At 44.1% G+C, this 24,845-nt stretch overlaps 1 protein-coding gene and 1 pseudogene across 1 annotated transcript; both read left to right on the top strand.

The window, feature by feature from the left end:
• The first annotated feature begins 2,575 nt into the window (after positions 1–2,575).
• Positions 2,576–14,284, top strand: LOC133054766 (zinc finger protein 665-like). Its single transcript, XM_061140073.1, has 4 exons — positions 2,576–2,772; positions 5,628–5,698; positions 8,850–8,976; positions 11,148–14,284. The coding sequence occupies exons 2-4, from the start codon at positions 5,642–5,644 to the stop codon at positions 13,733–13,735; spliced, it is 2,772 nt and encodes a 923-aa protein (XP_060996056.1). The 5' UTR covers positions 2,576–2,772; positions 5,628–5,641; the 3' UTR covers positions 13,736–14,284.
• A 1,144-nt stretch (positions 14,285–15,428) lies between these two features.
• On the top strand, positions 15,429–24,609 carry LOC133055169 (bolA-like protein 3; annotated as a pseudogene).
• The last annotated feature ends 236 nt before the right edge of the window (positions 24,610–24,845 follow it).

Consider the following 24,845-nt stretch of genomic DNA (forward strand, 5'->3'; position numbering starts at 1 on the left):
CAGAAAAAAGTAAATAAATAAACAAAAAAGGTATGAAAAATTACTAAAAAGAGTTATCCATGATCAGGATTTTCTAAAATTGGATTACAGTTAGTTAGATAAATGGATTTTGTTAGGAATGATAGGAATGACACAGCATAAGAAAACTGGTTAGAGCCAACTAGGTCCAAGATGGCAGAGCTGACTTTCACTAGACCCTGAGCCTTGGTATTTATGCCCATTGTGACCTATAAAGAAGCTAAATGATACACCCATCAACATTGGCTAAATCTGACCAAATGATCTGCTGCTGCTGATGCTAAGTCGCTTCAGTCGTGTCCTACTCCGTGCGACCCTATAGACGGCAGCCCACGAGGCTCCCCCATCCCTGGGATTCTCCAGGCAAGAATGGAGTGGGTTGCCATTTCCTTCTCCAATGCATGAAAGTGAAAAGTGAAAGTGAAATCGCTCAATCATGTCTGACTCTTAGCGACCCCATGGACTGAGCCTACCAGGCTCCTCCGTCCATGGGATTTTCCAGGCAAGAGTACTGGACTGGGGTGCCATTGCTTTCTCCAGTAGACAACCTCTTTAACAAGTGGTGCTGGGAAAACTGGTCAACCACTTGTAAAAGAATGAAACTAGAACACTTTCTAACACCATACACAAAAATAAACTCAAAATGGATTAAAGATCTAAATGTAAGACCAGAAACTATAAATCTCCTAGAGGAGAACATAGGCAAAACACTCTCCGACATAAATCACAGCAAGATCCTCTATGACCCACCTCCCAGAATATTGGAAATAAAAGCAAAACTAAACAAATGGGACCTAATGAAACTTAAAAGCTTTTGCACAACAAAGGAAACTATAAGTAAGGTGAAAAGACAGCCCTCAGATTGGGAGAAAATAATAGCAAATGAAGAAACAAAGGATTAATCTCAAAAATATACAAGCAACTCCTGAAGCTCAATTCCAGAAAAATAAATGACCCAATCAAAAAATGGGCCAGAGAACTAAACAGACATTTCTCCAAAGAAGACATACAGATGGCTAACAAACACATGAAAAGATGCTCAACGTCACTCATTATCAGAGAAATGTAAATCAAAACCACAATGAGGTACCATTACACGCCAGGCAGGATGGCTGCTATCCAAAAGTCTACAAGCAATAAATGCTGGAGAGGGTGTGGAGAAAAGGGAACCCTCTTACACTGTTGGTGGGAATGCAATCTAGTACAGCCGCTATGGAAAACAGTGTGGAGATTTCTTAAAAAACTGGACATAGAACTGCCATATGACCCAGCAATCCCACTTCTGGGCATACACACTGAGGAAACCAGATCTGAAAGAGACACGTGCACCCCCAATATTCATCGCAGCACTGTTTATAATAGCCAGGACATGGAAGCAACCTAGATGCCCATCAGCAGATGAATGGATAAGGAAGCTGTGGTACATATACACCACGGAATATTACTCAGCCGTTGAAAAGAATTCATTTGAATCAGTTCTAATGAGATGGACGAAACTGGAGCCCATTATACAGAGTGAAGTAAGCCAGAAAGATAAAGAACATTACAGCATACTAACACATATATATGGAATTTAGAAAGATGGTAATAATAACCCTATATGCAAAACAGAAAAAGAGACACAGAAATACAGAACAGACTTTTGAACTCTGTGGGAGAAGGTGAGGGTGGGATGTTTCGAAAGAACAGCATGTATATTATCTATAGTGAAACAGACCACCAGCCCAGGTGGGATGCATGAGACAAGTGCTCGGGCCTGGTGCACTGGGAAGACCCAGAGGAATCGGGTGGAGAGGGAGGTGGGAGGGGGGGGATCGGATGGGGAATACATGTAACTCCATGGCTGATTCATGTCAATGTATGACAAAACCCACTGAAATGTTGTGAAGTAATTAGCCTCCAACTAATAAAGAAAAAAAGAAAAAAAAAATCACATCACTAGCTGACTACTGGAAAAACGATAGTTTGTCTATAGGGACCTTTGTTGGCAACGTGATTCCTTTGCTTTTTAATACTCCATGTAGTTCTATCATAACTTTCCTTCCAAGGATCAGTTGTTTTTTTATTTCCTGGCTGCAGTCTAGTAAACTCCGGGAGTTGGTGATGGACAGGGAGGCCTGGCGTGCTGCGATTTATGGAGTTGCAAAGAGTCCGACACGACTGAGCGACTGAATTGAACTGAGCTGAACTGACAGTATTGAAGTGTTTCCTCCGCCCGCTGCGCCGCGCGGCCCCGCCCCGCGGCGCCGCGCCGCCACGCCCCGCCCCGCCCCGCGCCGCGCCGCCGCCCGCCCCGCGCCGCCCCGCCCCTCTCTCCGCGCTGCGTCGCGCCGTCCCGCCCCTCCCACCGCGCCGGGTCGCCCCGCCCCTCCCTCAGCGCCGCGCCGCGCCGCCCCGCCCCTCCCACCGCGACGCACCACCCCGCCCCGCCCCTCCCTCCGCGCCTGGTCGCCCCGCCCCGCCCCTCCACCCGCGCCGGGACGCTCCGCCCCGCCCCTCCCCTCGCGCCGAGTCGCCCCACCCCGCCGCACAAGGTCGCTCCTCTCCGCCCCGCCCTTCTCGCCGCGCCGAGAAGACCCGCCAGGCGCGCAGCGAGGTTCCGCCTCACCTTTCAAAGGCCCTATGCTGGTCGGGCTTCTCTCCACCACCCACCCTCTGACGGCCTGCCCCCGCCTCCAGCCGTTCAGCTATATGTCTGCGCGTGCGCGCACCGTGACTCAAGTGGAAGCCGAGAGCGGCGAGTGGAACTCCCAGGTTAGCGTGAGTTTCCGTCTTTTGGAGTGGCACCTGCCTCTCGCAATCTCCTTTTCTTTGTACCCCGGGTCTGAAGGTCGCTACTGACTCTAAATCCCCGCTCCCGCCCCACCACCCCCAGTAAATTCAGACGTCTCCGTAAGCGGCGAAGGGGCGCCTGTCTTTTGCTTTGAAGTCCGCACTGAAGCCGGTTCCAGCTTTTGGAACGCTGAAACGTTGCGTTTCGCACCTTTTTCCGACTTAAAACCGTTTACTGACCTCACTGACTCCTCTATCTTTTCTGCACCACATACAATTCTATTAGGCGAGGTGGTTTATTCGCTCCACGTTCTTCAGCCTCTCCTTCTCGGGCCCTGGAGGCCTCGCCGGCCGGCCCGCTCCCACAGAGGCCGCGTTCTCTCCCCGGTCCTGGGGTTCTGGAGAGCCCGCCCCGCTCCTTAGACCCCAGTCCCTCCCAGCCTTTTGTCCTTAAGTCTCCGCAGACCGGTCCTTCTGCCGTTCAGAGTGACTTTTCCCCTGATCCCTGGTAGCGGGAGGTGACCTGAGCCAGCCACGTGACACCCATGGTTCTTCGGCCCCAAATACCAGCCGCCGGAATTTGGCTCTTGCGGGAGGGCCTTTCTTATTCAGTCTCCTACCCTGTAGGAGTAGTGGGCGGAAGGCTGGATCAGGAGAAGCAGAGACAGCGACTCCTAGAGAAATGGAAAATTGAGAAAAGCATGTGGGACAAGTGATGGCAGTGAAGAGGATTGTGAGGAACTTGGAAGAGACAGCTTCATGGAAGAGAATGAGCCTTGTAGGGAGCGGGTGCGAAAAGGAGAGAAATTCAGAAAAAAGCAGGATCTCCGGAGAGTTAATGGTGAGCAAGATAGGGAGGTGTGGTTGTTCATTCCGACTCTTTGCGAGCCCTGTATCTCCCAGAGTTTTCTCAAATCCATGTCCGCTGAGTCCAGGAATGGTATCTCAGCATCTCATCCTCTGCCGCCCCCTTCTGTAGCCTTCAAGGGAGAGGGGCTGTAAATCAGGGGTCCCAAAGAGGGCGACAGTGGAGAGGCAGTTCACAGAGACAGCCCGCGAAGGCGATACTAGAGTTGGGCCCAGAGCAAGAATATCCTGCTGGGAGAGAAAGGGGACTCCTAGTGATTGGAGGAGCTGAGAAAAAAAGCGAGCTGAGAGGAAGCATAGCCACTTGGGAGTGCCAGAGAGTTGGGAGGAAGGGAGGGCAGAGATGGAGGAAGAAAGGCAGAAATGCAGGGAAATTGAGGCTCACCAGGGAGGTTAGAGAGAAAGCAACTTGAAGGCGAACAGATGGCAGAGAGAGAGGGGATGGGAGGCAGGGAAGAAGTAGAGTGGAGGAAGGGACAGCAGGAGAGCAGAGATGAGAGCAGAGAAAGGGAGATGTAGAAAGAAGTAGGGAAACAGATCAACCAAATGAAGTGGAAACAGCTAGTGTGCAGGTGATGGTGGGGACTAGATCCAGAGAGTGCTGAAGCAGTTGGCTCAGAATTATTAAGTCGTCATACATTGATTTTGGACTTTAAAATCTAATGCAGATCTTGCTTCTTTAAATTGTGCAGATAAGAATGAGAATTGCAAAGCTTCTGTCTGTGAAGCATGTGTATTTCGTAATTATTTGTATTAAAAGAGCATGCATGTGTAGAGCCTGTTGAGGTGGGGACTGGGGCAGGGACTTGATTCTCTCAGGTGTGGGTCACCCCCTTCCCTATTCCTGGTGAGGAGTAGAGGTATGTGAGAGAAAAAAATGGGGCAAGAACTGACTGACTCTTTGAAAAGTTGCCTTTTCAAGCAACTTTCACCGTGTTCTTTGTGATGGTTTTACTTTTGGCTTTTTGCTTTCTTTACATTTAATTTTCTTGTAGCTTGGGATAAAGATTTGTTCAATCAATGGCGACCTTGTAAACAATTATGGAGATTTGTCTCACTTGGGACAACTTGGATGAATGTAGAGAATATTATGGTAAGTGAGTTAAGACAGACAGGGAAAGACTGATATTATATGTCCTTCTATTATATCGAATGGAAAAAAAATGAAACTCACTAGCACCAGAGAGTAGGCTGGTGATCGCTGGAAGGTCAGGAAGATAGGGAGATGTTGGTCAAAAGCTACAGACTTTGAGTTGTAAAATGAGTGCGTCCTGGGGAGGTATGCGCAGCATGCTGACCATAGTTAATCCTGTTCTGTTACTGCATGCTGGGAATTCGTCAGGAGAGTACGTCGTCAGTGTTGTCACCACACACAGAACATGGGAATTTGGTGATGGATGTGTCCATTAGTGGTTTGTGATAAATATTTCACAGTGTTCACATGTGTCACATGGTCACAGGGTGTATGGTATCTATACACATACTCCTTTGGTTTGTCGGTTCTCCCCCATCAGACCCGCTCCTCAGGATCTCGTGTGGGGCCTCGCCCCAGGAATGTGCACAGAGCCTCAGATGATTCCGATCTGGATCCTGCATTGAGCACCAGGGCTCTTAGCCTCCACTTCTGAGACTGAGATCAGGCCCTGGGGGCGGGGAGGGCACTCTGTTCTGAGTGGGGCTGAACCCCGCCTGCTGTGTGACCTGAAGGGGATCTTGGGGTGAGTGGAGGTGCCCCCTGCTGCTGTGTGCATGAGGCCTCACCAGGAGGGGAGTGTGATCCAAGGAAAGTGTGGGAAAGTCCCGTGTTGGACTGTGTGTGGGAGTTGATTGTCCTGAGTCCCTCCTGAGACAGTGGGCACAGAGGACTGTGTTCCTCCTGGTGAGGGCTTCCCTGGGTGTGTGGTTGGGGCTCAGGAAAGGGATGTGTTGACTCTAAGCTTTAAACAGCATGTTTTCAACTTTCATGATAGAACTGTGAAGACTCATGGACGAAGAAGCCCAGGAGAGGAAAGAACAGGAGTCAGGCATGGCTGTTTCTCAGGTAAGGTCATATTCTCAGTGGATTCTCACACTGCCTTCCTGAAATGCCCTTCTCTGGACTCGCCAATTGTGTCTGACTGTGGAGTGTCCTGTCTGACTCCTGTACATGCACACTCACCCGGCGCCTTCCCTCAGGGCCTGTATCTCCACTTAGATCCCGTCTCCCCATGACCTGTGACCTGGCCCTTGTGAGCAGGCTCCCCTGGACACTGTCCTGGGCAGGGCTTCTCACCCATGGGCCTCGCTGCTTTTGGGCAGCAGGGACTGTTTAGGGCCCATCTGGATGCGCTGTCTGCTCTCTGTCAACCAGGGTAACCTGTATGTGGACCTCAGGTATTAACATGTACAGTACAGGGTAAAATCTGCAACAGAGGCCAATGAGTGGAAATCAGTTCTGACTTTTTATAGTACATTTAAAACTAAATGAGCACCTCCTTGAAAAGTTAAGTGTTTGGGAAGGGAATGGAGCGTTCAGAAAGAGATGTCAGGGATAGGGAGTGTTTCGTTACACCATCTAATTTAAACTGTAAAATCAGGCTTACTGATTTTTTTTTTCCTTTTTTTCTTTTGACCACATGATGCAGCTTGCAGGGTCTTAGTTCGCTGCATAGGGATCGAACATGAAACCCTGCAGTGGAAGTGAGGGATCTTAACCACTGGACCATGAGGGAATTTTCCAACTTTACTAATCTTGATTCAATATTTTCTTAATGGAATAAAATACTAATTTTGGATTTTGTTAATAAGTACATACCTAAAATTAAGGATAAAAATCACATTCTGTTTTTTAAAATATATTTATTTCCTGTACTGTATCTTCATTGCTTCAGTGTCTTTTCCCTGGTTCTGGCGAGTAGTGGCCACTCTGGTTACGGTGCGCATGCTTCTCATTGCAATGGCTTCTCTTCTCTTGCAGCCGAGGCTCTAGAGCGCACTGGCTTCAGTAGTTTCACCTACTGTGCTCTAGAGCTCTGGCTCAGGAATTGAGACTCATGGGCTTAGTTGCCTTCAGCATGTGGACTCTCAGACCAGGCAACAACCCACATCTCTTGCATTGCCCAGTGGATTCTTGACCACTTACTGTAGGGAGACCCAGATATTTTTAAATACAGGTATTTTATGAAGATTGGAGGAAATCTTCTGTATGTTATTTTCTGCTTGTATTACTTTTAAGTTTTTTTGAACTAGAATAAGATAATGTTGAGGACTTCCCTGGTGGTACAGTGGCTAAGAATGTGCCTGCCACTGTAGGGTGCACGGGTTCCATCCCAAGTCCGGGAAGATGTCCAGAGCAACTAAGCCCATGGGCCACAACTACTGAGCCTGTGCTCTAGAGCCCGGGAGCCATAACTACAGAAGCCCGCACTCTCTAGAGCCTGTGCTCCAAAACAAGAGAAGCCACTGCAGTGAGAAGCCCCGGCACTGCAGCTGCAACTAGAGAAAGCCCACTCAGAGCAACGAAGACCCAACATAAGCAAAATAAATAAGCTTTAAAAAAGAAATAGAATGTTGACAAAGTTACTGAATGAAGAAGTAACATGAAAGAAGAGAATGGGAACCCACTGCAGTTCTTGCCTGGAGAATTCCATGGATAGAGGAGTTGGTGGGCTGCCATCAGTGGGGTTGCAGTCTGGCATGAGTAAGCAGGTAAAGACAACTTCCACACACAGCAGATTGAGCTCTGGAAAATAAATCTAAGCATCTAACTTTCCTCTTGCAGATTCTTCAGACACTTCTGGTATCTTTTGGATTAAAGTGCTAAATCTATAGATCTTGCATAAATAAGCCGCTACCTGGCATCACCCCATCTACATTCCCTGTGTCCCAGTCAGATTTTCTGTTCAGTAATATCTTCCTGCCTCAGAGCTGGCACTCAGGCTGTCCTTTGTCCTTGCAACACTCTTCCATTTCCCACCTTGCCAATCCTAAGTGTTTCTTCCTCACACAGACCTTGTGTGATTTCTCAATGTAGGTGAAGACTTTCTGTTTAATCTTGTCTTGGCACCAGGCCTGTGTAAGGCATTTATTTCGATAGTAACGTTAAACGTGTGGATTGGCTGGCTGGCTGCTAGATTGTAAGCTCCGTCATGTTCACTGCTGTATTTCAAGTTTGAGTTGCAAAGCTAACACTGAGTGAATTTTGATAGAATGAAAGAAAAAAAATAAAGATTACTCCTCTTGTTTCAAGCAATTGTGTGTTTACACATGCATGCATGAATGCATGGATATGTAACTCCATGGTTTTATTACAAAAACATCATCTTATAAATAATGGTGTATGCTTTGTAGCAGTTTCAGTTGTGTCCTAAGTGTATTTCATGGCATTAATTTTTTTCTGCATCATCACATGAATGATGTAAGTTGTGGTAAGTTTTTGACATTGTGTGGGTTGCGATGGGAGAGGATGTGACCCTGCATCATGCCCATTTATGCTGTTCTGTTTTATTTCAGCTTCCTTGAACTTGTTTCAAGTATTCTCAGGGAAATCTCTGAATGCTCTTTCCTCCTCTGGTAGTTAACTGGTTGATTCTTTAGGTTCAGTTGTCTCTGCCAACCATCTGAGCTCAGGTGCTGTTGCCTCATTTCTTAACTGTTTGATCTGAGTGATTTCTTAGAGTGACAGAGTTTTCTCCCCAGTAAGCTGGACACAGATCTTTCTCTAACGTGCTGTATGTTGATGACAAGTTCATCCGTGTGACGTCTTTAGAGTAACGCTTAGTGAGTAGGACGTGCTGACGCACCTGTTGTCGTCATCACAATGTGTGTGTCCTTTTAAAGTGACTGTGGACTTTGTCGTCTGTGAAGAGACCAGTCTTGCTGTAACTCATCTAGATAGTGAGACTGTGTCACTCTGTGTGTTGAATGTAACACTTCTGCATACACAACCCAGTGTTGGTTTTAATATGTGTATTTTTGATGTATTGTCCACATACATGACAAATTCATGTTGATTGCAGGATATCATAATCTTAGAAAAAAGAGGAAATTGGAAATTAGATTAGAGACCAACAGTTTGCTTCAAGCAGCTTTTAATGGATCTATCGGAATATTACTTCAACTGAATTGAGCTTTACCCCTCTCACCTCTTTTCATTTTGTGTGAAACAAAGAACCCTCCTCAGGGCCCGTTGCTGAAATGTGTTTTCATTTCAGGCACAGTTGACCTTCAAGGATCTGTTCATAGATTTCACTCCCAAGGAGTGGGAATGCCTGGACCCTGCCCAGAGGACCTTGTACAAGGACGTGATGGTGGAGATCCTCAGGAACCTGCTGTGTGTAGGTGAGGATCACTTCCCCTGAAGTGGGGATCTGCCCTGGGGTACCTCGGCATGTTCCCTCTGTACCCCTGTTTTTCTTGATTAAACTCAAAACCTGTGGACTCACACATATAAAGCTTCATGATTGGCATCAGGAGTTTAAACTTGTCTTTCCTTCTGGTGGCCTGCCAATGTGTGATACACAAGGAGTTTTTTCAGAACTTGAGCATTTATAGAGCTGATTTCAAACTTTGAAATATCCAGTTGCCTGTTTTCTAGCCCTGTGTTCTTGGTTCAGTAGTTCTCAGATAGGAACTAGATACCTGCTGCATATTGTACTGTATGTTATACTGTTCCCTGTGCATTCAAAAGGAGGCAGATAGTAAATTTATTTGTGAAGTATTTTCCTGTTGGTTCATAATTTCCTCACTCCTTGGCTGACAAAAGAGCTGGATTCTACACCTAGCAGTGCAGGAGACACAGGTTTGATCCTTGCTCTGGGAAGATCCCACATGTCACAGAGCAGCTATACCTGTGTGTCTCGATATGGATATGTAACTCCATGGTTTTATTACAAAAACATCATCTCATAAATAATGGTGTATGCTTTGTAGCAGTTTCAGTTCTGTCTTAAGTGTATTTCATGGCGATAAGTTTTTTCTGCATCATCACATGAATGATGTAAATTGTAGCAAGATAATCGACATTGTGTGGGTTGCGATGGAAGAGGGTGTGACCCTGTCTCATGACATTTATGCTGTTCTGTTGTATTTCAGCTTCCTTGAACTTGTTTCAGATATTGTCAGGGCATGCTCTGTGGATGCTCTTTCCTTCTCTGGTTGTTAACTAGTTGATTCTTCAGGTTCAGTTGTCACTCCCAACCAGCTGAGCTCACGTGCTGTTGCCTCATTTCTTAACTGTTTGATCTGAGCGATTTCCTTTTTTTTTTTGAGTCATTTCTTAGAGTGACAGAATTTACTCTTGCCAAAGCAAGTAAGGAGCACAAGCACTGCAACTGCAGCCTAGCCCCTACTTGCTGAACTTGGAGAGATGACCAAGCAGCAGCGAACACTCCCCTGAGCCAAAAGAAATGAATACACCAATGTATTAAGAATAACAGATACATTTATTAAGGAAAAGAGAGGTTGTTTTCTGGAAGAAGCCACAGTATGTGGCATTACTTGTGAGTAGGAAGTTCTGTTTCTGATCTGAACGTTATCTCCATTCTTGTGGCACAAAGAGGAAGACCCCTGGATTGTGGAGAATGAGGTGCTAATAGCGAAAATCCAGATGAGTGGGAAAGTATCAACAGTGTGATCACAGGTCAACTGTCACAAGGACAGAGAGGAAGCCGCACCATTCATGGGGTTTGGGAAACTCTCCAAGGGGGCGAGTTCTGTGAGAAAACAGATGTTTAATGTTTGTGAATCTCACAGGAGGTTTTTCTTCTCACTAACTGACGGCTCTGTTCTTCGACCTGCGAAATGTACAGCACCCTCCAGTGGAGCTGTAGCGCCCACAGAGATAAGGCGAGGTCTTTGTTTTTGGGCTGTCCTGGGTCTTTTGTGCTGTGCGGACTTCTGTCTGCTGGAGACGAGTGAGGGCTACTCTGTAGTTGCGGGGAGCATGGTTTCTCATTGTGGTGGTTTCTTTAGTTGTGAAGCACGGGCCCTGGGCACACGGGTGTGAGCAGTTTTGCCATACAGGCTCAGTATCTGTTGTTCATCAACTTATTCTTGGTGACGGTTTCTTTACCTCTGAGTCACCTCTCTAGTCTTGTATGTTCTTCACCATTTAAACATGTATAAGGATGCATAAAGTGTGTACAATATACCATTATTTTCTCCTCAATTATGAGAGAGCAATGTGTTTAGGACAAAGTAGGATGAGCTTTGAGGTCATGGTGGGGAAATATGTTTTCTTTGTGAACTGACATGAGTTTGCATAAAATGAATGTTTTCTGATTGTGTTTGAAACTACACTACCGTAAAATTAATTTGAATTGCATATGATCACTCCTTTTTAAAGAGTTCTATTCCTTTAGTGTTCTATAGTTTTAAGATCATCATAGCAAAGATTCATAATTATTTTCAGGACGAATATGACTCATGGTATAATGTCATGTGTTTGACAAGAAATAATTTATTTATGAATTGTTACTAATAGAATACCTGTGGTTCTTTATGTCTTGTAGATATGTCTCATATAGATAAGATCAAGAAATTACAGGCAAAAGTAAACAGTGGTAAAGGGGAGATTTTTCAAAGAGTGATGTTTGGAAGAGATGAAAGCCTTGAAATCAAAGATTTTCACCTGAGGGACATCCAGGAAAATATACATGACTTTGATTGTCTGTGGACAGATGATGAAAGAAATGACAAACAAATGTCTACATCCCATAACAAAAACCTCACTGATGGAAGACATCATCCTAGTAGAAGTGATGTAGGAAAGAGACCTTTTGAGAGGCACGGATCAAGCTTTCAGAATGAATTGCAGGTGGTACAATCTGAAGGGATAATTTCTGAATGTAGTCAAGTTGTGACAAATGTCAGGGCCACAGGTTTACCACCTCAGAGAACTCATAATGTCTGCAAAGGCTTTTCTCATAAACATGAGGATGCTGTTATGCATCCTTCAGAACTGTTACCAGACCATGAAACACAAAAGAAAAGACCTTACAAATGTAATGAGTGTGACATAACCTTTCTTCAGGACTCAGAACTCACTGGACATCAAAGAATCCATATAGGAGGAAAACCATATAAATGCAATGTGTGTGGCAAGGCTTTTAATCAAACTACAAAACTTGCAATTCATTGGAGAATTCATACTGGAGAGAAACCACATAAATGTGATGTATGTGGCAAGACTTTTATTCAAATTGGAAACCTTGCAGTTAGTCAGAAAATTCATACTGGAGAGAAACCATATAAATGTGGTGTGTGTGATCACTGCTTTCAACAAAGTACACACCTTGAAAATCATCAGAGAATTCATACCGGAGTGAAACCATATAAATGTGATGCTTCTGGAAAGGACTTTAGTCAAACTGCAAGCCTTGCACTTCATCAGAGAATTCATTCTGGAGAGAAGCCATACAAATGCAATGTATGTGACAAGGCGTTTCGTCATACTGGAAGCCTTACTGTTCATCAGAGACTTCATACTGGAGTGAAACCATATAAATGTGATGTGTGTGGCAGGACTTTTAGAGTAAATTCACACCTTGCTGTTCATTTGCGAGTACATACTGGAGAGAAACAATATAAATGTGATGTATGTGGCAAGGCCTTTAATGAAGCTGCAAAGGTTGCAGTTCATCAGAGATTCCATATGGGAGAGAAACCATATAAATGTGATATATGTGGCAGAGCCTTTAGTCAAACTGCAAACCTTGCAGTTCATCGGAGAATTCATACTGGAGAGAAGCCATATAAATGTGATGTGTGTGGCAAGGTGTTTACTCGTACTGGACATCTTGCTGTTCATCAGAGAGTTCATACTGGAGAGAAGCCATATAAATGTCAGGTATGTGGCAAGTCCTTTAGTTCAAATTCAAGCCTTGCAGTTCATTGGAGAATTCATACTGGAGAGACACCATATAAATGTGATGTGTGTGGCAAGGCGTTTACTCATAGTGGAGATCTTGCTGTTCATCAGAGAGTTCATACTGGAGAGAAACCATATAAATGTGATGTATGTGGCAAAGGCTTTAGTGAAACTTCAAGCCTTGCAGTTCACCGGAGAGTTCATACTGGAGAGAAGCCATATAAATGTCATGTATGTGGCAAGTCCTTTACTTCAAATTCAAACCTTGTAGTTCATTGGAGAATTCATACTGGAGAGAAACCATATAAATGTGATGTATGTGGCAAGGCTTTTAATCAGTCTCCACATCTTGCAGTTCATCAGAGAATTCATACTGGAGAGAAACCATACAAATGTGATGCATGTGGCAAAGTCTTTAGTGAAACTTCAAGGCTTGCAATTCATCAGAGAATTCATACTGGAGAGACACCATATAAATGTGATGTGTGTGGCAAGGCGTTTGCTCATACTGGACATCTTGCTGTTCATCAGAGAGTTCATACTGGAGAGAAACCATATAAATGTGATGTATGTGGCAAAGGCTTTAGGGAAACTTCAAGCCTTGCAGTTCATCGGAGAGTTCATACTGGAGAGAAGCCATATAAATGTCATGTATGTGGCAAGGCCTTTAATCAGTCTACACATTTTGCAGTTCATCAGAGAATTCATACTGGAGAGAAACCGTATAAATGTGATGTATGTGGCAAAGGCTTTAGTGAAAGTTCAAGCCTTGCAGTTCATCAGAGAGTTCATACTGGAGAGAAGCCATATAAATGTCATGTATGTGGCAAGTCCTTTAGTTCACATTCAAGCCTTGCAGTTCATCGGAGAATTCATACTGGAGAGAAACCACATAAATGTGATGTATGTGGCAAAGGCTTTAGTATAACCTCAAGCCTTGCAGTTCATCGGAGAATTCATACGGGAGAGAAGCCATATAAATGTGATGTGTGTGGCAAGGCGTTTACTCGTCCTGGACATCTTGCTGATCATCAGAGAGTTCATACTGGAGAGAAACCATATAAATGCTATGTATGTGGCAAAGGCTTTAGCATAACTTCAAGCCTTGCAGCTCATCGGAGAATTCATACTGGAGAGAAGCCATATAAATGTGATGTGTGTGGCAAGGTGTTTACTCGTACTGGACATCTTGCTGTTCATCAGAGAGTTCATACTGGAGAGAAATCTTAAAAATGTGATGTGTGGCGGCAAGGACTTTAATCAGACTGCAAAACTTGTTCTTCATCGGAGAATTCATACTGGAGAGAAACCATATATATGTGATGTATGTGGCAAGGCGTTTGTACTGTTAACCTTGGTATTCATCAGAGAGTTCATACGGGAGAGAAACCAGATAAGTGAGGTATATGTGGCAGGGCTTTCAGTGTGAATGCAAACTTTGCAGTTCATCAGAGAATTCATACTGGAGAGAACCTTAGAAATATAAGAATTGTGACAAACCATTTAGGCACAGTCATCCATAACATCATCAGGCAGTTCAGACAGGAGAGAAACCATGTAAATATGATATATATGGCCGGTGCTTTACTTACTGATGAACTTAGAATCCATTGGAGAATTCATACTAAAGAGAAACATTAGAAATGTGACAGTTGTGAGAAACATTTTATTAAAAAAAATTTTTGTTGTTAGTATATATTACTACAGTTTATTAAATAATGACACAAGATTTATGCCACATTTTCCAACAGTGTTTAAATAAAGAGTTCAAAATATAAAGGCTTATGAAAATTTTTATAGTCTTTATATAACAATAAACACTATTTCTGGTGTATGAGTAAATACAGAAAACAGAAGCTGTTCTTTATATCACAATCAGCCAAACTTAGCCATCAATGATTACACAAATCCACAAGCAAACAAACAAAAAAAAAAAATCCACTGTCTTCATTTGGGTTATGAAAGCTAAAAATCCCTTTGCTACATTTAACAATACCTAAGGGGATGGAGGGAGGGAACTTATACTCACAGCCTGGAGACAAGGGGACCAAATCTCCCAGTCCTTCAAGTTCTTCCTTGGTTAGAAGCTTCAACAACTGCATAACTCTTTCAGGGAAGAGGAAAAAAAAAATCAAAACAGGTTAAGACTCGGTTCTATAAGGTATTTATAATAAGTCTGCACTGAAGAAATACAACATTTTTGTCTTAAAAATGTGCTTACCTTTTACATAGAGGTTTGGTTTTCTTTTCATCCTGGTATGAACATGAACATATTGGAATAAACTGATACAATGAGTAGTGCATGACATTCAATCTTTTCACAGTCTTCAAAGTGAACTCACTTCTAGGAATTATCTGTACACTTATGTTTTCTACATTAAGGGAAAAAAACAAAGAGTGGCTCATAAAAAGTCATCCTTTAAACTCAAGGAACCCAAAAGTGAAAGCCTTTCTATATAAAGCCCTTGCGTCAGTGGAATGTTCTGGTAAGAAAAGAAGTCTCCTCTCTAAATATATGGTTTAGTACAAGGGACGAGGCCTGAAGAAGTTCAGCTCTCTAGTATCACACCCGGAGCTGGTCAGTGAGAACTAGACTTCCATCTGAATCTTGAAGTGATCAACACCTACTTGCCCCTCTGACCTCCTCCTTTCTTGTCTTAGCTCTTCCTTTTGGAACAGAAATCCTGCTTCACAAAATCTTGTTTTCAGAGTCAGCATTAATATAGAAGGCAAGGTGAGAGAGGCTGGGAGAAAAACTGCCCAATCCCCGAGAAAAATCTGCATGCCTTCTATTCTGCTTCAAAGAAGGAAGCAGTCCAGGGGCTGGATGGACTGGGAACCTGCATATACCGCAAAGGTGCCTGTCCTGGAGCCCCAGTAAGTATGTATTTACTGTTATTCTGTGAGAAACATGTTAGTGCAAATGTCGTGAGTGGTACAAAGCCTTTAATCAGTGTTCAGGCCTTATAATTCAGAGTTCATATTGTATAGAAAACATACAAGTGAAATGAATGTGGCAGAGTTTCTAGTGCATGTTCAGCATGAACTGCCCATTAGGCATTTCATAGAGGAGAGGAACCACATACATGTTATTTATGTGGCAAACCCTTCAGTCACAAGGAATGACGTTGCAGATCATCTGAGAATCCCTACTGCAGTGAAAACTTACACATTTACAGAATGCAGTAAAATACATTAACTTTTTGACCCTCAGAAAGTTCAACCTGAAGGAAAACTACACAAATGTGTTAAGTGTGGGAAAGCTTTGATTCTGTGTTCAGCCCTAAGTCACCATCAGTAATTTTTTTTTTTTTTTTTTTTTTTACAATATTGTGATGGTTTTTGCTGTACATCTTGAATAGGCCATAGGCGTACATACATCCCTTCCTTCCTGAACCCACCTCTCTTGTCACTGTATCCCTCCAGATTGTCACAGAGCACCTGTTCACACATTAAACTCCCACTGGCTCTTTTACATATGGTAATATATATATTTCAGTGCTAATCTCTTAAATACTGGCATCCTATTTCTTTTGTATATTTCAATAGTTTTTCCTTAGTGTTACGTTTTCTATCCACATGTTATGACCCAGATCTAATTTAATTTACATTTCTTTCCTGCCTTCCACTAACAAATACATAAGTCTGTGGGTTATTTTTAGACTTTTGTAACATTATAATGCATGTAGACAATGACAAGGAACATAGTAGGTGCCCTGTAAATGTAAAGAAAGACAGTTCCTCTAAGACTTGAGTTCAGCTAGATAGTACACATAGATGTATTTATAAATAGTGCCACGTTGATAATTTTGGTGAAAACAAATTCTAGTGTCTTAAGACTTTATATTTGACAAGGTGCTTTGTTGTCCACAAGTGACAGATCATTCAGAAACAGACAACAAAGACATGAGAGAAAATATATTCCAATTTTTCAACAAGAAGTAAATTGCCTAATCACCGTCAAGTGATCATGTAGAAATTTGACATTCCATTACATTGAAGTATTGGCTTAAGTATTATATATTATGATGTAAACAAGTTTTTATCATATAAGTTTTTGAAGCTTTGTCATCATAGGCATGGAACGGAAACTTTTATAAAGAAGAATACATTTCTTATTAAAAGTTTTCTCTCAGTTCAGTTCAGTTCACTCGCTCAGTCGTTTCCGACTCTTTGGAATCTCATGAATCACACCACGCCACGCCTCCCTGTCCATCACAATACTCCCGGAGTTTACTCAAACTCATGTCTATCAAGTCGGTGATGCCATCCAGCCATCTCATCCTCTGTTGTCCCCTTCTCCTACCCCCAAGCCCTCCCAGCATCAAGGTCTTTTCCAATGAGTCAACTCTTCACATGAGGTGGCCAAAGTATTGGAGTTTCTGCTTCAGCGTCAGTCCTTCCAACGAACACCCAGGACTGATCTCCTTTAGGATGGACTGGTTGGATCTTCTTGCAGTCCAAGGGACTCTCAAGTCTTCTCCAACACCACAGTTCAAAAGCATCAGTTCTTCGGCGCTCAGCTTTATTCACGGTCCAACTCTCACATCCATACCTGACCACTGGAAAAACCATAGCCTGGACTAGACGGACCTTTGTTGGCAAAGTAACGTCTCTGCTTTTTAATATGCTATCTAGATTGGTCATAACTTTCCTTCCAAGGAGTAAGTGTCTTTTTTTTTTTTTTTTTTTTTGGAGTAAGCGTCATAACTTCATGGCTGCAATCACCATCTGAAGTGATTTTGGAGTCCCCCAAAATAAAGTCTGACACTGTTTCCACTGTTTCCCCATCTAGTTCCCATGAAGTTATGGGACTGGATGCCATGATCTTAGTTTTCTGAATGTTGAGCTTTAAGCCAACTTTTTCACTCTCCCCTTTCACTTTCGTCAAGAGCCTTTTTAGTTCCTCTTCACTTTCTGCCATAAAGGTGGTGTCATCTGCATATCTGAGGTTATTGATATTTCTCGTGGCAATCTTAATTACAGCTTGTGCTTCTTCCAGCCCAGCGTTTCTCATGACGTACTCTGCATATAAGTTAAATAAGCAGGGTGACAATATACAGCCTTGACGTACTCCTTTTCCCATTTGGAACCAGCCTGTTTGTCCCTTAATAATCTTTAAAATTTATCTTTGGCTCTGCTGAGTCTTCATTGTGCTGGCTTCTTTGTCTTTTTGCAGCAATCGGGCTGTGAATTCTCCACAGAAACTTGGCTGGGGTATGGTTCGAGACTGGCGTTTTGAAGGTTCTTTTGGTCGGTCCAGAGGACTCAGTGTCTGTCTGTTCTATGGGCTGAGCTGAGCCTCTTTGCTGCACGTGGGCTTTCTCTAGCTGCAGCAGCAGAAGCGACTTTCTGGTTACTTGTGTGCAGGCTTCTCAGTGCTGGAGCTGCTGTTGTTGCAGAGCACAGGCTTTGGAGCACAGGCTCAGTACTTGTGTTGCACGGGCTTAGTTGCTACGAGGCACGTGGCATCCTCCCACACCAGGGATCAAACCCGGGTCCTGTGCATTGGCAGGTAGATTATGTAGCACTGCACCACCAGGGAGGTTCTACTCGGTGTCTTTTAACTGGGCGCTATGCATGTTAATACACTGCCAAACAAAACTGGGGTCATCAACCAATAACTGGGAGACCTGAAAACCAGGAGAGACTCCCCCAAACTTATCTGGCCTTGCTGAAGACGTGGATGGACCCAAGAGACCCTTCCTGAACTCCCAAGGCCAGAATGTCCAAAGCACAGTATGGTGCCTGCTTTTCTCAATCCTGCATTCCCCTCAGGGTGCACTCAGGGCCCCTGCAGTGACTAATAAGCTTGATCCTTGGAGAAGTGGAATGTCAAGACATTTTTCTCAGAAGTGTTTGTATGAAGTAGCCCTTTCTAAGAGTTTTGTGTTTCAAATTCTAGCTTGTCATCACTACACAAAACCAGTCCTTGTTTACTTAAACTGCTTAAATTAATTCTAATTGTAGGAATATTCCTGGGTTCAGCTAGCACCCCACTTCCAGCCCCACCCCACCAGCACCCCATATCAACCCCCACTCAACCCCAACCTGGCAAGCAGACCAGGTTTCAGTTCCCAGTCGTCTGAAATCACTTCAGCCTCATCAGCAGGACTCCAAGTACAGTTTGGTTCCGTCTCTCAGTCATGTCCGACTCTGTGACCCCATGGACTGCAGCACGCCAGGCCTCCCTGTCCATCACCAACTCCCGGAGTTTACTCAAACTCATTGTGTCAGTGATGCCATCCAACCATCTCATCCTCTGTCATCGGATATTCAGGACTTCAAATGTTATGCCAATAGCTTCTTTCTTTCCATTGTGATTATCCCACAGAATTTGAAGGTTTTATTAAAAATGTTTACAGTTACTTAAACTAATGAGCAATCAATGCTGCAACACAAGACGTGAGAGACTCTCAAGTACTGCTTAACTCTGACAAGACACCTCTGGAACCAAAAAGAGGAACAAGCAGGTAGGCTTTCGCGCGCCCGGGTCCGGGCCGCTGGACCCCGCCCCTCACGCGTCCTACGGAGGCGTGTGTCCTAGGCTCCGCCCCTCATTCTCCCTTTCCTCTGGAACCTACTGCTTGGGAGTCTCTGGTGTCTTCACTCGAAGGATGTTTGTTTACAGCAATTCCTGAAGCCCAGACTTGGTAGGTGCGGTCTCCCCAGGAATAGTAAGGTACTGTTTTTATCTTTTTTAGTCTTGTTAAGCTCCGCCCATAGGGTCTCCTCTACTCCGTATCTGTGGTCTCCGGTGACTTCGGACCTTCCTAATCCCCAAACCTTTCCTCCTCAAGTAAATTCAGTTGTTGCCTTGAGAGGCCCGTGGTCTAATTTCCTTTCAGTGTAAACTCCTGAGGAAAACATATATCGTCCAAGAAATATATAGTAATTTATAGGGGGAAAGTCATTATAATTGATGCATGGCACTTGATAATTTTGTAAATATACCAAAACACTTGTTCAGGAACTAGCTGAGAATTTAATCTTTGCAACTGGTGGTGGAGCTGGAGTTCTTTCTCGAGTGTTAGGGAGTCCTATTACTGTCCTTTTCTGGTTTATATGACCAGGGTCATAAATTGACTACAGAGACTCTTCATTTTAGGAGGTTATTTTTAGTGATGCTGGTTACATGTATGAGCTCTAGAATCAGAGAAAAACATAAAATGGTCTCTATGCTCAGAGATTTCCGAGGCTTTGAGACCCCATGGAGTGTAGCCCGCCAGGCTCCTGTGTCCATGGAATTTCCCAGGCAAGAATACTGGAGTGGGATGCCATTTCCTAATCCTGGGGATCTTCTGACTCAGGGATAAAACCCCCATCTCTTGCATCTCCATTGGCAGGAGTATTCTTTACCGCTGAGCCACCTGGGAAGCCTCTTTGGTGTGATACTAGTGTTTTATTTGAATTAAAGAAGTGAGTTTTGGTTGGTAGTTTTCCAGCCAGTGAGACCCAGTGTGGATAATGCTGATTTATGGACTGCTGACAAGTGCAGTGGAAAGTGGTGTATATAGTGGGAAAATATCTTAAGAGATCCGAGAATCTGAAGGCATTTGAGGGGTAATTTTAGATTTTGTGCCTCAAGGTTGACTGTCAGTGCTACACTAAACCTCAGATGATTATGTGGGGCAGGTGGACAAGGAGCAGTTAGCTTCAAGTAATGAGGCCTGGTTATTTGTGGGAATGTTGTTGGTGGAATATTGTCAGAGATAAAGAATTGGTTGAAAATGCTTCTAGCTAACAGACCTTTGATAGAGTTGAGTAGATTTGGGTTGTCTTCATTAATTAAAATTAGTCGGAGAAGGGAGGTTGTCCTAGAATTGTGAAGTCAGTGACATGAGTGTTGTACAGAGCTGTGTCGGATGTAGAGACAGGGTTATTAATAGGCTCAGGTCTTGGTGTGCAACTTGTGGGCTGATTGGATAATAAGATCTTAAGAATAGAATCCTGTGAGGATTCTTTTTCATGTTAATGGGAGACTCAGAATGAGGGCTGTATTGAGGAAATGCATTGCTTTCAGCAGTTTATCTACTCAGAGTGGGGGATAACTGATTTTACTGTGGTTAGAGTGGCCAGAAGCTTTGGAATCTAAGGGGCTATGAAGGAGGCCCCCCTTCCGAAAGAGCTGGGGTATCTTCCAATTAGCTCAGTCAGGGACAACAGGCGGCAGTGAGATTGGGGCCTTTCTCAATGACTTCTCAACTGAGCCCAATCGAGCCAAATCTCAAGGACCTTTAAAACTTTGTGATATCCCCAGTTCCTGGCATGTTCTCCCAGGAGGGCCAGTTTCTTGGTCTCCATACTGAGTGCCCAGTGCCTTTGCATTTGTGGCTTGTGTGTTTCTCTGTGATGTGCAGGCCCAGTGGTCTCTGCTGTTTAGCCCTGTTGCTCAACAGAGCACAGAAAAGCAGTGACAAAATGTGAAGTGGAGAGGAAGCTATCGGGGGTCTAGGAGAGGTGAGAGAGGAGGCAATTTTCGGCCTCTGGATGAGCCCTCTGAATGGTGTATGTGTGTGTTGCAAGCACAGTGGTGTGACCCAGTTGAAGCTCACTCTGCTGCCTGTGAGAGAGGCCAGTGCTTCCAGGAGACAACTTCTTGAGGCAAACAATGGGACTTCATTTTGAAAACCAGCCAACCAAGAAGATGGCTAACTAATATTTCAAAATAGCCAACTTGTTGGTGTGTGGATGTCAGATTCTTTTATGAAAGTAGAGAAAGAAGCAGTGAGGAAATAAAGTCAGAAGGGAAGATGGAGAGGGAGAGGCAGTGGGGAAGTAAGGTCAAAAGGGCCATCCGTCTTGCAGTACATCTCAGGGACAGCCAGCCTTCTGTGTTCATCTCTTCTGTCCTGCAACCATTCACAGGTTGGGAGGTCAGAGTATCTCCCTGTGAGCTCACCAAAGGCACTTTAGTTGAACAGTCAGGCCAAGAGGTAGGGTCCTCTGAGGCCAGCCATTATGGATGATTACAACAACCACAGCAGTGAGAAGCAAGGCAAAGAAACCGTTCCAACTGGGAATCACAGTTGGTCTTCCCTGCAACAGTTGTGTGATCATGTTGTGTGGAACTGTTGACAAGGGTGGTGTCAGCTTTGACTGGAGGACCTGGATGTGGGCTCATGGCTAACTGTGGGTTGCCTGGAAGGGTGGGCATGCCACAGTGTCTTAGCTCAGTTTCCCTGGGACACAGATGCTGTGACTGAAGTTTGCGGGCGTTGGTTGATTGGGAAAGTCATGATCACACCTGAGAAGGAAGGAAGAAAGTGGAATTGGGAAGAGGACTGTTACCCTGCAGTGTGTTAGAATCAAGGCCTGAGCTGAGCCCACAGGGAGGGATGGGTGCATTGGTCCTGGAGGTGGGATCCAGACGGTTCTCCACAGCATCGACTCCATGGAGTGGATTTTGTGATGTCTTTTGGAAGAGCAAGAATCATTATGCAATCTGTAAAATAACTCTTGCTAAAATCCCCGAGGGGTTCCGTCACAGCTCAGTTTGTAAAGAATCCGCCTGCAATGAGGGAGACCTGGATTCGATCCCAATACCTGACCATCTGAGCTGTCTCTTGAGAAACCTGTATGCAGGTCAGGAAGCAACAGTTAGAACTGGACATGGAACAACAGACTGGCCCCAAATAGGAAAAGTACGTCAAGGCTGTATATTGTCAACCTGCTTACGTAACTTATATGCCGAGTACATCATGTACATCATGAGAAACCTCAGAGACATTACTTGGCCAGCAAAGATCCATCTAGTCAAGGCTATGGTTTTTCCAGTAGTCATGTATAGATGTGAGTGTTGGACGATGAGGAAAGCTGAGCACCGAAAAATTGATACTTTTCAACTGTGGTGTTGGAGAAGACTCTTGGGAGTTCCTTGGACTGAAAGGAGATCCAACCAGTCCATCCTAAAGGATATCAGTCCTGGGTGTTCATTGGAAGGACTGATGCTCAAGCTGAAAGTCCAATGCTTTGGCTACCTCATCCAAAGAGTTGACTCATTGGAAAAGACCCGAATGCTCGGAGGGCTTGGGGGCAGGAGGAGAAGGGGAAAACAGAGGATGAGATGGCTGGATGGACATGGGGTTGGGTAGAGTCCGGGAGTTTGTGATGGACAGGGAGGCGTGGCGTGGTGTGATTCATGAGGCTGCAAAGAGTCGGACACGACTGACCGACTGACCTGAACTGAGCTGATTGATTGCTCTTCAGATTCCTTGATGTTAGTTTAGGTTGCTCAGGGAACTCTTATTGTTGGACTTTTATGCTCTGTTACTTAACTGTTCGATTCCTTAGGTTCAAAGGAATTTGACTTGACTTTACTCCCTCCTCTTTTAGTATAAAAGGGGACTGAGTTCCAACTCGGGTAAGATGGGTTTCGGGGTACAAGTCCACCATATTTTCGGTTTGCTGACTTTCTGAATAAAGTTGCTATTCCTGCCCCAACGACTCGTCTCTCAATTATTGGCCTGTTGTGTGGAGAGCAGTAGAAGCTTAGAATGTGTCCTAAAGGAACAATACGGTTTTCATCAATTTGTAAAGATGTATTGCTCTTTTTGACCACATGATGCAAAGAGCGGACTCAATGGAAAAGACCCTGATGCTGGGAAAGATTGTGGGCAGGAGAAGAGGGCGACAGAGGATGAGATGGGTGGATGGCATTACCCACTCAGTGAACACAAGTTTGAGAAAACCCTGGGAGATAGTGAAGGACAGGGAAGCCTGGCGTGCTGCAGTTCATGGAGTTGTAAAGAGTCAGATTCGACTTAGCAACTGATGAGTGAAAATTGCTCTTTTTAAAGCAATGGTTAGTAAAATTTGTCAATTTGAAATAGAAAAAGCAAAAGGTACTGACGGAAGTTATCCCATGCCTTAGTCCTCCAGTCTCATACTGTAGGTTTTGACCTTGTGTCTCTGGAACTGAGCCATGTGGAGTTTGCCCTTCCAGGTGAATGAGGAACAAAGAGGAAAAATGTTATACAGGATGCCACTGTAAAATGGAATGTTTTCCCCAGGGATAGTTTTGTTTTTCTTATTTTAGTTTGCAGTACAGAGAGAAATCCAGAAAAATCTCTTGTTTTCTTAAGATGCTTAAATTATTCTAATGGGAGGAAATGTTTTGCATTCAATTACCGTCCAACAGGAACTTTTTGGAGACCCAGGTTCCCAACCCCTGAATTGCCAGGAGCAGGACAGGCAAGAACCTGCTGACAAAACCATTTATTTCTTTATGTATTGCACTTGAAAATATGTGGGTTATTTTCAAATACCTGTTGGTATTGATTTCTCACATAGTTTCACAGTATTAAGAGAACAGGCCCTGTATGATTTCAATACCCTTTATTTAGGCCATGAAACTTTTGCACCTTGTTTTACGTCATGTTCCAGTATCTCCCGGTTAATAGTCTATGGGAACTTGAATAAAATTTGTATCCTGCTGTTGTGTGAAATTGTATAAGTCTTAATTATGTTGAATTGGTTCACAGTTGTTTTCAGGTCTTCTATATCCTACTTTCCTGTCCATTTATTAATTTTTGAGAGTTTAATATTGAAATTCCACCTAAAAATCTTAATTTGTCTACTTAAAAAAATTATATTGTGGAACTGCAACTATTTTCAAAGCCTCATGTAAATGTGTTGTCATACTTTCATAATTTCAAAAAATTTTAAAAAGGAAAATAAAATCTTTATTGAAACTTTTCTACTTGTTAGGAGGAAATATCCTAGTTTCCAACTTGGCTGGTCTACAAAGTTAGAAGCTTTTGCCTTGAAAGTGTAACGAGGTAACACAGCGACCTGGGAAGGCCGGCCGCCTCTGCCAGCGTGGCAACGTGGAGCCCCGCCGCAGCAGCGCCTCTGTTCCCCGGAGCCCGCCACCTTCCTCTTCTCCACTGTGCCCACTGCATGATTTCCTCGCATTCCGAGGGGGAGCGCAAAGTGACCCAAATCCTCAAATTTTCCAGGAGGCTGTGGGGGAATGTATAAAATTCAAATTAAATCGGAAGAATTTAAGGAGAAGAAAACTGTCCAGCAGCCAACAGGCACTAACAGAAGAAATCAAAGGTATGCACGGATTGCAGACTTTTCAGTCTGTCCCCAAACACTGACCATACCCTGGCTGCTTAGATGTTGTTGGTAAAACAGTGGATGACTCTTGCTAACAGGGGCTTCCCTTGTGGCTCAGCTGGTAAAGAACCCGCCTGCAATGCGGGAGACCTGGGTTAGATCCCTGGCTTGGGAAGATCCCACGCAGAAGGGAAAGACTACCCACTCCAGTATTCTGGCCTGGAGAATTCCACGGACTGTACAGATCATGGGGTCGCAGAGTCGGACACGGCTGAGC

Source organism: Dama dama, chromosome 4 (genome assembly GCF_033118175.1).
Source record: "Dama dama isolate Ldn47 chromosome 4, ASM3311817v1, whole genome shotgun sequence".
Lineage (NCBI taxonomy): Eukaryota > Metazoa > Chordata > Mammalia > Artiodactyla > Cervidae > Dama > Dama dama.

Bases quoted from the DNA above. Each gene is read 5' to 3' on its own strand.
- LOC133054766 (XM_061140073.1), top strand. From the start codon at position 5,642: ATGGACGAAGAAGCCCAGGAGAGGAAAGAACAGGAGTCAGGCATGGCT. The intron at 5,699-8,849 runs GTAAGGTCATAT...TTTTCATTTCAG, and splicing joins CAGGCATGGCTGTTTCTCAG to GCACAGTTGACCTTCAAGGA. The intron at 8,977-11,147 runs GTGAGGATCACT...TATGTCTTGTAG, and splicing joins CAGGAACCTGCTGTGTGTAG to ATATGTCTCATATAGATAAG.